General features: G+C 42.6%; 1 protein-coding gene across 2 annotated transcripts in view; it reads left to right on the top strand.

Moving 5' to 3' along the window:
• Positions 1-13,464, top strand: part of dnajc3a (DnaJ (Hsp40) homolog, subfamily C, member 3a) — a 132,336-nt gene that overhangs the window by 101,203 nt on the left and 17,669 nt on the right. For both annotated transcript variants that reach the window (XM_085998579.1, XM_085998581.1), the window contains exons 6-10: positions 1,370-1,551; positions 8,732-8,851; positions 9,437-9,542; positions 10,948-11,068; positions 12,378-12,510. In XM_085998579.1, coding sequence (XP_085854705.1) covers positions 1,370-1,551; positions 8,732-8,851; positions 9,437-9,542; positions 10,948-11,068; positions 12,378-12,510 — 662 coding nt within the window. The remainder of the gene's footprint in view (positions 1-1,369; positions 1,552-8,731; positions 8,852-9,436; positions 9,543-10,947; positions 11,069-12,377; positions 12,511-13,464) is intronic.

Genomic DNA, 13,464 nt, shown 5'->3' with positions numbered 1-13,464 from the left:
TCTCCTCTCCACTGACTCCTGCTCTCCAAATTCTTCCATTCTGCTTGCGATCCACTCCGATTGCATTCACCCAGCTCTGCTCAAGCTCAGGTTTAGGGGAGGGAATTCCATAGCTTGGGGCCAATTAGCTGAAGGCACTGCCGCCCCTGATGGAGTGATTAAAATAGGGGATGCGCGAGATGCCAGAATTGGAGGAGGGCAGAGATCTCTGACAATTGTAGGGCTGGAGAAGGTTAGAGATAGTGAGGGGCAAGGCCATGGAGGGATTTGAAAACAAAGGTGAGAATCTTTATATTGCGGTATTGCCAGTCCGTGAGCCAATGCACGTCAGCGAGCACAGGGGTGAGGGGTGAACGGGACTTGGTGTGAGTTAGAGTATGAGCAGCAGAGTTTTGGATGAGCTCAAGTTTATGGAGGGTGGAAAGTGGGAGGCCGGCCAGGAGAGCATTGGAATAGTCAAGTCTAGAGGTACCAAAGGCATCACTGCCAGTTCATCGCTTCAATTGTGGGCGACCAGCCAGTTGCACTCCCAAAACTTGAAATAGATTCCGTTGATGGCAAACACAGTTTGACTTGCATAGACATCCTTTTGAGTACAAGAGGTTTAACAAAACACCATGAAACTTTAATATAATATTTAATCAATATCCTGTGACGTTTCACATGGGGAGTTAATACCAAGTGCGCTTTAGAGGGGATAATTGCGGGGTGGGGGGTGTGTTTGCTGAGAGGAGATGCAGGAGTTGAGCAGGTAACTCAAAGGAAAAGAGGTATGGACATAGTTAATTGAACCCTTTTTTCCTCTTTGAATGCTCTCACTTCTCCACACTTTCCATGCGTACTGTTGCTCTTGCTCTGTGTACATGTTCTTTTCCCTCCCGTGTTCTAATTCTCTTTTTCCAATGATTGCCTGACCTGCGAACCATCCGCCACCCTCCACAAACTTCAGCTGATCCAAAACTCATGCCCATGTCCCGTCCTCGTCCGTCCCTATCAGTCACTTAATTTGGCTCTCGGTGCCCGCAAAATTTAAAATGTTCATCCTCGTGTTTAAATCTCTTCATGGCCTTTTACCCTTCCTAGCTCTGTGATCTCCTTCAGCCCTTTACCCCCCCAGCCCCCACCCCTAACTCTTTATTCCCATGATTCTTGCCTCTTGTGAATCCCTCCCCCTCTGCATCACCATTGGAAAGCCCTCCTAATATCTCCTTTGGGTCAGCATTCATTGTTTGATTATTCCTCCGTGGTGCGCATTGGGACATTTTTCTATTTTAAAGGTGCTATATAAATGCAAGTTGTTGTCATAGGTTTTTAAAAATATACTATGCAATTTAGTACTGAAGGCCTCTTTGTCTTTCTTCTGCATCAGACCTGTGTTTGGGATTCGGAGTTAAGAGAACTCCGGGCGGAATGCTACATACAGATTGATGAAAGTGGAAAAGCAATAAATGACTTGAAAGCAGCATCAAAGCTTAAATATGACAACACTAAAGCATTCTACAAAATCAGTATAATCTATTACCAGCTTGGAGACCATGAAATGTCTCTTGGGTAAGTATCCTACTCTCTTTTTTTCTTCCATTAATTTTCTGAGATTTTTAAACCGCAAATGTCTTTGTCAGTTTGTTCAGTTCAGTATATTCTGTTCGCCAGCTTTGTTAGCCATTCCATCAATTTTGGGTGCAGGTGTTTGATGTAAAATATTTTGTAGGATGAATTCTTATCTAGGAGAAATCTAGAATTTCAGTTGCTACCTTTTTGAAGTATCAAACAAGTAATTGTAGCGGTGTTGTAGTCCTTTAACATTCTTGACACATTTAAAGAAAGACTTGCATTTATATAGTGCTTTACAGCCAATTAAGTACTTTTTTTTTTGAAGTGGAGTCACTGTTGTAATGTGGGAAACGCGGCAGCCAATCTGCACAAACAGCAATGTGATATTGACCAGATAATTTTTTTTATGTTGGCTGAGGGATAAATATTGGCCAGGACACCAGGGATAACTCCCCTGCTCCTCTTCGAAATAGTGCCATGGGATCGTTTACATCCACCTGAGAGAGCAGACGGGGCCTCGGTTTAACATCTTATCCGAAAGACGGCACCTCCGACAGTGCAGCGCTCCCTCAGCACTGTACTGGAGTGTCAGCCTAGCTTTATGTGCTCAAGTCCCTGGAGTGGGACTTGAACCCACAACCTTAGTCAGGGACACTCATCCTACAGTTTTTTTTGTTTCAATAGTGAGAAAAAACAGCAGGAAGATGAGAATTTTTTTTACTCAGCAAGTTATGATTGGGAATGCATTGCCTGAAAAGATGGTGGAAGCAGATTCAATACTAACATTCAAAGTGTAATTGGATAAATACTTAATGGGAAAAATGTGCAGGGATATTGGGAAAGAGTAGGGGAGTGGAACTAATTGGACAGCTCTTTCAGAGAGCTGGCACAGGCATGATAGTCCGAATGACTTCCCTCTGTGCTGTATGATTCTATGATTCCAAGAGTTGCCGATGAGGCATTGGTCAGTCATGTGTGTTTATTGCACCATGAATTATTTTATAATGGAGCAAATGTTACATCCCCGTTTTGGCTTTTAAAAAAAAGTGCTACATAACCGGTACTATAATCTCACTTATGCGGCATCTGTATACAAATAGAAATGATCATTATTCATAGGTGGGGGTGGGGGGGAGATTACCTAGGCATATTTTCCTTTTTTAACAATTTCATGTAATACTCTTGGTCAAAATATTTCCTGCGTGTAGGTGTGTTTTTAAAAAAAAAAACATACTAGTAGATGAGTGGCGTTGGTCGCTAAGTTGTAGGATACGCTGTCTTAGGACAATAGGACTTTTGAGAACAACTTGCATTTATATAGCACTTTTAATGGCCACGATTTCGTCGCCGGATTGTGGCGGGAGAGGTATTTGGCGAGTCCCGGCTCCAGCCGCTCTGTGAAAAGGATTTTACGTTAATTGGACTTGTTAAGCCTGCCCTGCGCGTTTCCCAGCCAATTAAAAGGAAGCAGATCTGATGATGTCATTTGATGCGTCATCAGCCGGTTTCCTTAAAGGGACCATGCCCACATTCATTTTGACGGTTGTGCTGTCAGTGTTCTGCAGCATTGAGGTGCTGCAAACACTGACAAGCACTGCACAAAGGTGGACAGCTGCACCCAGACTCTCCCATGACTCCCTCCATATGCTTATGGAGAGAGTCACAGCATGCAGGGAGGTTCACTTCCCTTCCAAGGGCGGAAGAGACCTCCCCAGGACACCAACGCAGCCTGGTTGTACATTGCACAGGAGGGCAAAAGCAGGGATGTCGTTAGGAGTACCTGGGTGCAGTGGCGCAAACCTTTCACTGATCTCAGTAGATCACGAAGCGTTACTGCAAAGCCACACTCAACCTCATCCTGCTGTGCCACTCATCACATCCCCATAACTCTGCCTTCCCTACACTACTCCTGCACATCTTTACTCACCAACTTACCTTGCACCTCCACCCATCCCCCTCTATCTACATTATCACTTCCCCATCTCACTAGCCACCCCTCACACTCACCCTCGTGCAATCATACCAACTAACAACACACAAGGGTAGGCACTTGGGTGTTTTATGCAATGTTCATGTAAATTCTCTTAATGTGTTGTCAAACATTGAAATCTTTATTTTCAACACTTGGAAATGTCTTAGTGAGTTCCAGTGAATGTTGGGACATAACTTTTCCTGCCCCCTGCCCCAATTGTGATGAGTGTGAAAGAAATGGCTTGGACATTGTAGGAATGCTTTATGGTGCTGGTGTGGGGTGGTGCCAACCTGGTGCATCATGTGGCAGCTAGGGTGTACAGTGTCAAGTGAAGTAAATCTGGCCATGGTGATGCCATCGCTGGCCTGTTGGGTGCTGATGCCCTGTGTCCTGTGCAGCATCAGGTGATTGCGGAGAAAGTTGGTGGTGTGCCTGGTGCTGTTGATGTTGGGGCTGATTGTGTGGAGGGATTGAGGACCAAGTTGAGATTTTTTCAAGGGCACCGATGTTGCTGGAATAGATGGCAGCTGAAGTTGAGATGACAGAAGCAATCTGTCAATGGTGAGAGCCTGTTCCAAGGAGGTGACAGTGGATAGAGAGTTTACTTCCAAACTGCATACAGCTCAAAAGTGTCTTCCAAGTCCTGAAGGCTCAAGCTTCTGACCAGCTGTGAAATGGTAGTTTTTATACCACTTTTGCAGCTGTCACCTATTCATAGCAATGGGAAGACATAGAAAACCCGACCTACTTACCTGACGAGATCGCCAAACGACGTGAATCTCGCTAAAAAAGTGGTAAAATAGTAGTTAATGAGCATTGAACAAGCATTTAACTATCTTAAATGCGTCCCCCGCCGCTTGGTGTCGGGTCTGTTCTGAAATCGCAGACCCGACACTTTGGAAACTTGCATGGAGTTGGGTTCGGAGCAGGTCGCTGTCAATCATTTTGATTTTGCCAGTGGACCCGCCTCCAAACCTGCACTCTGAGCGCCGACAAAATTCAGCCCAATGTAGTAAAACGTCCCTAGGCTATTCAGAAGTGTTGTCAGACAAAATTTGACACCAAGCCGCATTATCAACAAAGAGTGACGAGGAAAAAGTTACAGAATGTGTGACACTTCTCAGCAGTGCACAATATAATAATTATAGATAGAAACGTGTCCTTAGTTCCTACATTGTCTGTGGCACCTTCTCTGCAACAAAGTCATCACTTTGCAACACTATTATTCATAGTAAATTACAAGGAAATTGTGCTGCAGTGTGTGTAGCACAGGAAATGTTGGCTTGGATCTGAGGCAACCCAATAAAGATTTTTTTTTCTCTCTCTCCCACATGGCAGCTGTCTTTCATTATGCCAGTGCCATTTACACTTCATCTAGAGCCATCTTTTGTTTCTTAACTTGTCCCATTACCATCTTCTTTTGCCTTGCACCATCCCTTAATGTCTCTTAATCTCTCCTGCCTTCCATCCTATCACAGACCTTCCCTTTTGTTCTTTCTTTCCCTGCCCCTGCACTTGCTTAAAAACCTGTTCCATCTCCAGCTTTTTCCAGTTCTGACGAAGGGTCATCGACCTGAAACATTAACTCTGTTTCTCTCTCCACAGATGCTGCCTGACCTGCTGAGTATTTCCAGCATTTTCTGTTTTTATTCCAGATTTCCAGCATCTGCAGTGTTTTGCTTTCGTAAAAAGATTTTCTCTTTCATTTCAGTGTTTTTCTTTGTTTTGGTGGAGATAAGAGCAGAGGGGAAGAAGTTAGAATCCTAGAATGGTTACAGCACAGAAGGAGGCGATTCGGCCCATCAAGCCTGTGCTGGCTCTCTGCAAGAGCACTTCAGCTAGTCCCACCCCCCCCCCCCCCCCCCCCCGTAGCCCTGCAATTTGTTTTCCTTCAGCTACTTATCCAATTCCCTTTTGAAAGCCATGATTGAGTCTGCCTCCACCACCCTTTCAGGCAGTGCATTCCAGATCATAACCACTCACTACATAAAAAAGTTTTTCCTTGTTGCTTTTGGTTCTTTTACCAATCACCTTAAGTCTGTGTCTTCTGGTTCTCGACCCTTCCGCCAATGGGAACAGTTTCTCTCTATCTAATCTGTCTAGACCCCTCATGATTTTGAACACCCTTTAAATCTTCTCTCAACTTTCGCTGCTCCAAGGGGAACAGCTCCAGGTTCTCTAGTCTATCCACGTAACTGTAGTCCCTCATCCCTGGAATCATTCTCGTAAATCTTTTCTGCACCCTCTAAGGCCTTCACAACCTTCCTAAAGTGCGGTGCCTAGAATTGGACACAATACTCCAGTTGAGGCTGAACCAGTGTTTTATAAAGGTGGTTCATAACTTCCTTGCTTTTGTACTCTATGCCTCCCTTTTATGAAGCTTTTTTAACTGCTTTCATAGAAAAACATAGAGATAGGAACAGGAGTAGGCCATTTGGCCCTTCGAGCCTGCTCCGCCATTCAATGAGATCATGGCTGATCTTCCTCTGAGATCTTAGCTGATCTTACCAGTTCAGTACCCCGTCCCCGCCTTTTCTCCGTAACCCTTAATCCCCTTAGCCTTCAGAAATATATCCAATTCTCTCTTGAAAATATTTATTGAATTAGCCTTCACAGCCCTCTGTGGCAGGGAATTCCACAGGCTCACCACTCTTTGAGTGAAGAAATTCTTCCTCATCTCTGTTTTAAATGATTTGCCCGCTATTTTTAGACTGTGGCCCCTGGTTCTGTGCTCCCCTGCCATTGGAAACATTCTCTCTGAATTCAGCCTGTCCAGGCCTGCCATAATTTTATATGTTTCGATGAGATCCCCTCTCAATCTTCTAAACTCCAGTGAGTACAAGCCCAAACTATTCAATCTCTCCTCGTAGGTCATTCCCGCCATTCCAGGTATCAGCCTGGTGAATCGCCGCTGCACTCTTTCCATGGCAAGAACATCCTTCCGCAGATGGGGCGACCAAAACTGTACACAATACTCCAGATGCGGTCTCACCAGCACCTTGTACAGCTGTAGTAAGGTATCCCTATTCCTATACTCGAACCCCCTTGATATGAAGGCCAACATACCATTTGCCTTCTTAATCGCCTGTTGCACCTGCATGCTCTCCTTCAGTGACTGGTGCACAAGAACACCCAGGTCCCTCTGCACTTCCCCATCTCCCAATCTATTGCCATTTAGATAATAATCTACCCTCCTGTTTTTACCCCCAAAGTGGATAACCTCGCATTTATCCACATTATAGTGCATCTGCCACGTATCCGCCCATTCTCCCAACCTGTCCAAATCGCACTAGCCTCCTGACATCCTCATCAGAGCCCACCCCTCCTCCTAGTTTAGTGTCGTCAGCGAATTTGGAAATATTGCATCCAATTCCCTGATCCAGATCATTTATATATATTGTGAACAGCTGGGGTCCCAGGACAGATCCTTGCGGCACCCCGCTGGTCACTGCCTGCCACTCCGAAAACGAGCCGTTTATTCCAACTCTCTGTTTTCTATCCGCCAGCCAGTTCTCGATCCACGTTAATACTTTGCCCCCAATCCCATGAGCCTTAATTTTGCATGATAATCTTTTGTGTGGAACCTTATCGAAGGCTTTCTGGAAGTCAAGGTACACCACATCCACTGGCTCTCCCCCATCTATTTTACCAGTTACTTCCTCAAAAAATTCCAGCAGATTAGTCAAACACGATTTACCCTTTGTAAATCCATGTTGACTCTGTCCGATCCTTTCCCCATTTGTCAAGTGCTCCGCTATTTTATCCTTAATAATGGACTCTAGCATTTTGCCCACAACCGATGTAAGGCTTACTGGTCTATAATTCCCTGCTTTCTCTCTACCCCCCCTTTTTAAATATTGGGGTAACATTAGCTACCCTCCAATCCACGGGTACTGTTCCCGAGTCAATGGAGTTCCGGAAGATGATCCTTAGAGCATCTGCTATCTCCAGGGCCACCTCCTTAAGTACCCTAGGATGTAGTTTATCAGGCCCCGGGGATTTGTCGGCCTTCAGTCCCCTCAACTTACCCAACACCATATCCCTAGAGATACTAATTTCTGTCAGCTCCTCCCTCTCATTAGTCCCTATGTTTGCCGATATTCCTGGGAGGTTATTTGTGTCCTCCTTTGTGAATACAGAACCAAAGTATGAGTTTAATTGGTCTGCCATTTCCTTATTCTCCATTATATATTCTCCCGAATCGGACTGCAAGGGACCGACTTGGGATTTTACCAGTCTTTTCCTCCTGATATACCGATAAAAGCTTTTGCAGTCTGTCTTTATGTTTGCTGCAAGTTTACTTTCGTATTCTATTTTCCCCTTCCTGATTAATCCCTTTGTCCTCTTTTGCTGTATCCTGTACTGCCCCCAATCTTCCGGTCTGGTGCTTTTTTTTGCCAGTTGATATGCCCTTTTTTTTTGATTTTATGCTGTCCCTAATTTCCCTCGTTATCCACGGTTGAGTCACCTTTTTAGGTTTATTTTTATGCCAAACCGGTATAAACATGTTCTGGAATTCTTCCATTCTATCTTTGAATGCTTGCCATTGTCTATCCACTGTCAATCCCCCCAGAAACACCACCCAATCAATCTTACCCAATTCCCGTCTCATACCCTCATAATTCCCTTTATTTAAGTTCTGGACCTTAGTCTCTGATTCAATTTCCTCACTCTCCATCTCGACTGAGAGCTCGATCATATTATGATCGCTCTGACCCAAGGGGCCTCGTACAAGAAGATTGCTGATAAGTCCCTTCTCATTGCACAATACCCAGTCTAAAATGGCCTGATCTCGAGTCGGCTCCTCGACATATTGGTCCAGATAACCGTCCCGAAAACATTCCAGGAATTCCTCCTCCTCAGAATTTTTACTAATTTGGGTAGTCCAATCAATATGTAAATTAAAGTCACCCATGATGACAGCTGTGCTCTTATCGCACGCTTCTCTAATTTCCCTTTTTATGCCTTCCCTCACCTCCATATTACTATTTCTCAACCTGCCCTGCCACCTTCAACAATTTGTGCACATATAGGGAAAAACAAGTTCATAGGGTTGGGGAAAAAACAAACTATAAACTTGTTTTTTGGACCTGAGCCCACCTTACCCCATCATTTTTTTGACTTTTGTGAATTAGAGTTTAGTCCTATGATCTTTTGCCAGCATTGCCTTAACTGATGTAACATTTTGTTTTGTTTTACACTTAGTGAAATTCGGGAATGCCTTAAATTGGACCCGGATCACAAACAGTGTTTTGCCCACTATAAGCAAGTGAAAAAACTCAACAAGCAGTTGGCAACTGGAGAAGATCTCATAAGACAAGAAAAGTAAGAGCATCTTAAAATTATTCCAGATTTGATCATTCAACTTGGAAGGCATTCTGTGGATTTATGGGCATTGTTCAGCATAGCCTTATCGTGACACTGTATAATCACAATACAGGAAACTTCGCGATATCCGGCACCGACGGGACCGAGCTGGTGCCGTTAGATCAAAACTTCCGGATAGACCAGCGCTAATGTTGAAGGATACGGAGGTTTCCATCTCCGTATCTGACAACAAACACTGTTGCTTAGCAACAGCTTGTAAACACTCAGCCCGTACCTTGGAAGCGTCTCTGAAGCTGTTGTTAAGCTACAGAGACGCTTTCCACAGCCTGACTGTTTTTATAAAAAATTAAAAATTAAAAAAAAAAAAAATGCTAGGGGAAGTAAAAAAAATGCTAGGGGAAGAAAAAAAACCTAACACAACGGCTGCTGATTTCTGCCGTTAAATCGAGGTTTCTGGACATACAACCTCCGGATAAACCAAAGTTTCCTGTAATTGGAAATTACTGTGCTTATTACAACAAAGAATACAGAAAATATTGCTTTTAATTCTTAGTAGTGTAAATATTTTCTTTTCTGATATAGATACTCTGATGCTGTCAGTAAATATGAATCTGCTATGAAAACTGAGCCAAATGTTCTTCAGTATACTTTATATGCAAAGGAAAGAATTTGTCATTGTTTATCAAAGGTAAGAAGCTTCGTAATTGGGCTATTTGAGGTTTTGTTTCTAATATGATGGCAGCATGTACTAAGGGATATAACTATTCTCAAAATTATCTTGAAAGCACAACTTTAACGTTCAGTTCTCTGTGGTGATGTAATTTAAAATTATGTTTTTTAGGCCTAGATTTTGTTAGTTCCCTGAGTTGATGGCACACTTTTGAGTCAGAAGGTTGTGGGTTGAAGCCCACCTCCAGATAATCTGGAATTTACACTTCAGTACAGTACTGAAGGAGTGCGGCATTTTCATAGGTGCTATCCTTCAGATGAGGCATTAAACCAAGGCCGTGTCTGCCTGCTCCAATGGATTTAAGGGTTGTTAGAGGTACCATGGGATTATTCAAAGTGCGGGAAATTTTGGCTCATGCATCAGCCAATATTCAGCATCTGCCAACACTGCCATCATTAACTGATTATTTGTCTCTTGGCAGGACTTGTGTGCAAAATGGCTGCCATGTTTACCTGCATAATGATAAATTCACAATATAAAGTGCTTTATTGCTAGTATAGTGGAGTTTAAGCACATTTTAGAGCCATTAAGTTGTGGGAGATGGATCAGTTGCTGCTTTTCACTGAGTTGCCAATCTCTGACACATTGGTGACAATTAGCCATGGCAGGGGGGGGAGAAATTTAAGGAGGAGTAAGTTTTTAACCGCTCCTGTACCTTCTCGTGGCTAAGTCCGACTAGGACTGGTTGAGACCTTCGGATCATTATTTCCTGCCTTCTGCCATAATTTATTTAAGGCCCAAAGAGATAAATACTGGGAGAAAATGGGATTTGTACCTCTTAAGAAAAAAGTTTGTCTTGACAGCTGAATAGAAAGCAGCTCAAGTCCCTGATAATAAATTGAACCCAGGTTCGAGAGAGAATATCTGTATAAACTGATGTTGCCTATTTAATCTCTGCTCAAATCCTGTTGATGCATCCACTGTAGTAACTAAATACGGATTGTTTGAGTTTTATTTGCAATGTAGCCACCCTTCTAAGCATTATCACTATCTAGAATTCATTAAATATAAACTGAAGTGGACGATTGACACACAAGGCTGACATTCTTAAACACAGTTTGCCACAGGTTAATTGACTTCTGCACCTCCTCTGCCTCAAGTCATAATTTAGAATTAATAAACATTTATAATTGTGTCTTAGCCATTCACCTTTTTATCGATTACAATTGAGTTTTGCTGAATGGATCTTGTAAAAATATTGGACACTTCCCCCTCCCCCATTTGCAGGTAAAATAGATCTGATTAAAACATATTACATCATGTATGGCTCTTTTTCCTTCCAAAGAAGATTGGTAAATAATTCATGAAGATAGTGTTCCTTTAAATAGTACTCTACTATCAATATAAAATCTCTCTCATTTAGAACCAACAAGCAAAAGAAGCCATCAAAACCTGCACGCAAGTATTGGAGCAGGATGCAAACAATATAAATGCATTGAAAGACCGAGCAGAAGCTTATATTTTAGAGGAACAATATGAAGACGGTACCATCTACTTGTTTTATGTATATGCCTATTGCGCGTTAAAAGTGAAAATCTCATTCCTTTTGAACTGGTTTTCTAAACCGTAACTAAGGGAAACTTAATACACTTTTATATAGTTATGTATTTTGTATCTATAGCTGGGATATATACAGTTCTTGGTGTAACAGTCTTATTCTCAACTTTGTGAATGTTTATTTAGATGGGTCACTTTAGCTGCAGTCTAACCAGTCTAAACATCTGAAGTTTAGGTTACATTAAGCAGTCTTACTAAAAGTTGACAGCCCAGCATCAAACAGAGGAGATCGTGTAAGGGGCGTAGTTAGATGCAACAAAGAAAACCATCCTTTCTGCCCTCTCTTCCCTTTGTTTTCTTGCTGCAGTACTGCTGTTGCATCAGCCAGCTTTGATTTATAGTTAACAAAGCCTTCATCTGTAAAATCTATCATTTTTATTTTGTCACTTTCTCTCAAATTGCATATATGTGCATGAGTGATCTGGTAAGAATATACAGTATAATAGCAACCCAGTGTCATCACTGTAAATTTTTCTTTCTTTGAATTTTTTTTTGTCTTCCTCTGCAGATGTCAAGTACTTCATCATAGTGGCCATTCTTCATGTGTGGGCAAGGTTACAACTGTGATGGATGGGGTAATTGCAACTTAGCCCAATCCTGTCTTTACCCAATGTCCACACGTGTGCTCAGGAGCAGGAACTGTCAATCTTTTTCCTTCCCTTTCCTCCGCTGCTCCCTTCCTATTTGAGTGCTGAGGCCAATAGTGGCAGCCATACTGCTATCTTGACTAAGATCAGACTGGGACTCCAGCCTGGTACTTATCTGTACAGCTCAACTGCATTTAGCAACTGAGCCATTGGAGGGAGCTGTGAAAACATTTAAAATAAACATTACAGGCTAGAAATTCCAATGGCATTCCTGTTCTATTTTAATGGAGGTATTAATCAATTTAAAATGGAATGTCATATGGACATGTTAAATATTTGTTCATTCATATTACCAGTAGTAGTTTCTATTCTTCGAATTCTGGCTTTTTCACTTCCTCCAACTTGCCTGTCTGATTTAATTCTGAGGTATGGAGGATGACGATAAGACTTTAATAAGCTAGTTCACTTTTACCCTATAGACATCCACCCATTATAAAACATTAATTCATGAGTTTCTTTAAGTTGGCAAAATACAGACTGCATGATGCCTACTTAACGACTGAACTGAATGAGAGGCTTAACGTGCAGAGTCATGACCATGACTGACTGTGAAGAGTAAACTCATAGCATTGTCTGATGTTTTGTACAGCGATCAAAGACTATGAAGTTGCAAGAGAACACAGTGACAATGATCAAGGAATAAAAGAAGGGCTGGAAAGGGCACAGAAACTTCTAAAACAGTCACAGAAGAAAGATTACTACAAAATATTAGGAGTGAAAAGGTATTTCTCTGTCAAATAATGCTAGTATCTAAAGATCCTAGATCTGTGGTGAGATATATATATATATATATATATCTATCTATAAATATATAAATGAATCTGTCTGTCCTTCTGTCTGTCCTTCTGTCTGTCCTTCTGTCTGTCCTTCTGTCTGTCCTTCTGTCTGTCCTTCTGTCTGTCCTTCTGTCTGTCCTTCTGTCTGTCCTTCTGTCTGTCCTTCTGTCTGTCCTTCTGTCTGTCCTTCTGTCTGTCCTTCTGTCTGTCCTTCTGTCTGTCCTTCTGTCTGTCCTTCTGTCTGTCCTTCTGTCTGTCCTTCTGTCTGTCCTTCTGTCTGTCCTTCTGTCTGTCCTTCTGTCTGTCCTTCTGTCTGTCCTTCTGTCTGTCCTTCTGTCTGTCCTTCTGTCTGTCCTTCTGTCTGTCCTTCTGTCTGTCCTTCTGTCTGTCCTTCTGTCTGTCCTTCTGTCTGTCCTTCTGTCTGTCCTTCTGTCTGTCCTTCTGTGCGCTCGAAAGTTATAGAGCGTACCTACACGCGCGTTACCTCCAAAGAAAGCTTACGCTTCCGGGACGGTCGTAAGCGTATTTACTTTTCGGTCGGACGAGAATTGTTCGCGCCTTATGCAAAAAACCTTCAAAATTAAACTCATTATCTGCTACTTAGCATTGATTGACTGACATCAAGGTTCCACCAATCCTGTGCCGTCACGATTGACCAATCCTACAGTACAGTCCCCTGATGGTTGGCCAATCGGTGTGTGTGTGTGTGGGCGGGACTAATCGTTTTCATCTCCGGGATGTGGCAGCCATTGTTTCACTGCTTCCAGCTCAAACTACTTTGATCATCCAGCTTTGAAAAAGTTAGTATCTCTTTTTTAAAAATAACAAGATTTACCAAAAACGTTTTATAAGTACTTTCACTTTCATCTTTCAAGGTATTAAAAGGTAGAAATGTTGCCC

The sequence above is a fragment of the Somniosus microcephalus genome, chromosome 10 (genome assembly GCF_052327205.1).
Source record: "Somniosus microcephalus isolate GS21.2 chromosome 10, FLI_Smic_1.0, whole genome shotgun sequence".
NCBI lineage: Eukaryota > Metazoa > Chordata > Chondrichthyes > Squaliformes > Somniosidae > Somniosus > Somniosus microcephalus.
This window is presented reverse-complemented; position numbering and strand designations above follow the sequence as displayed.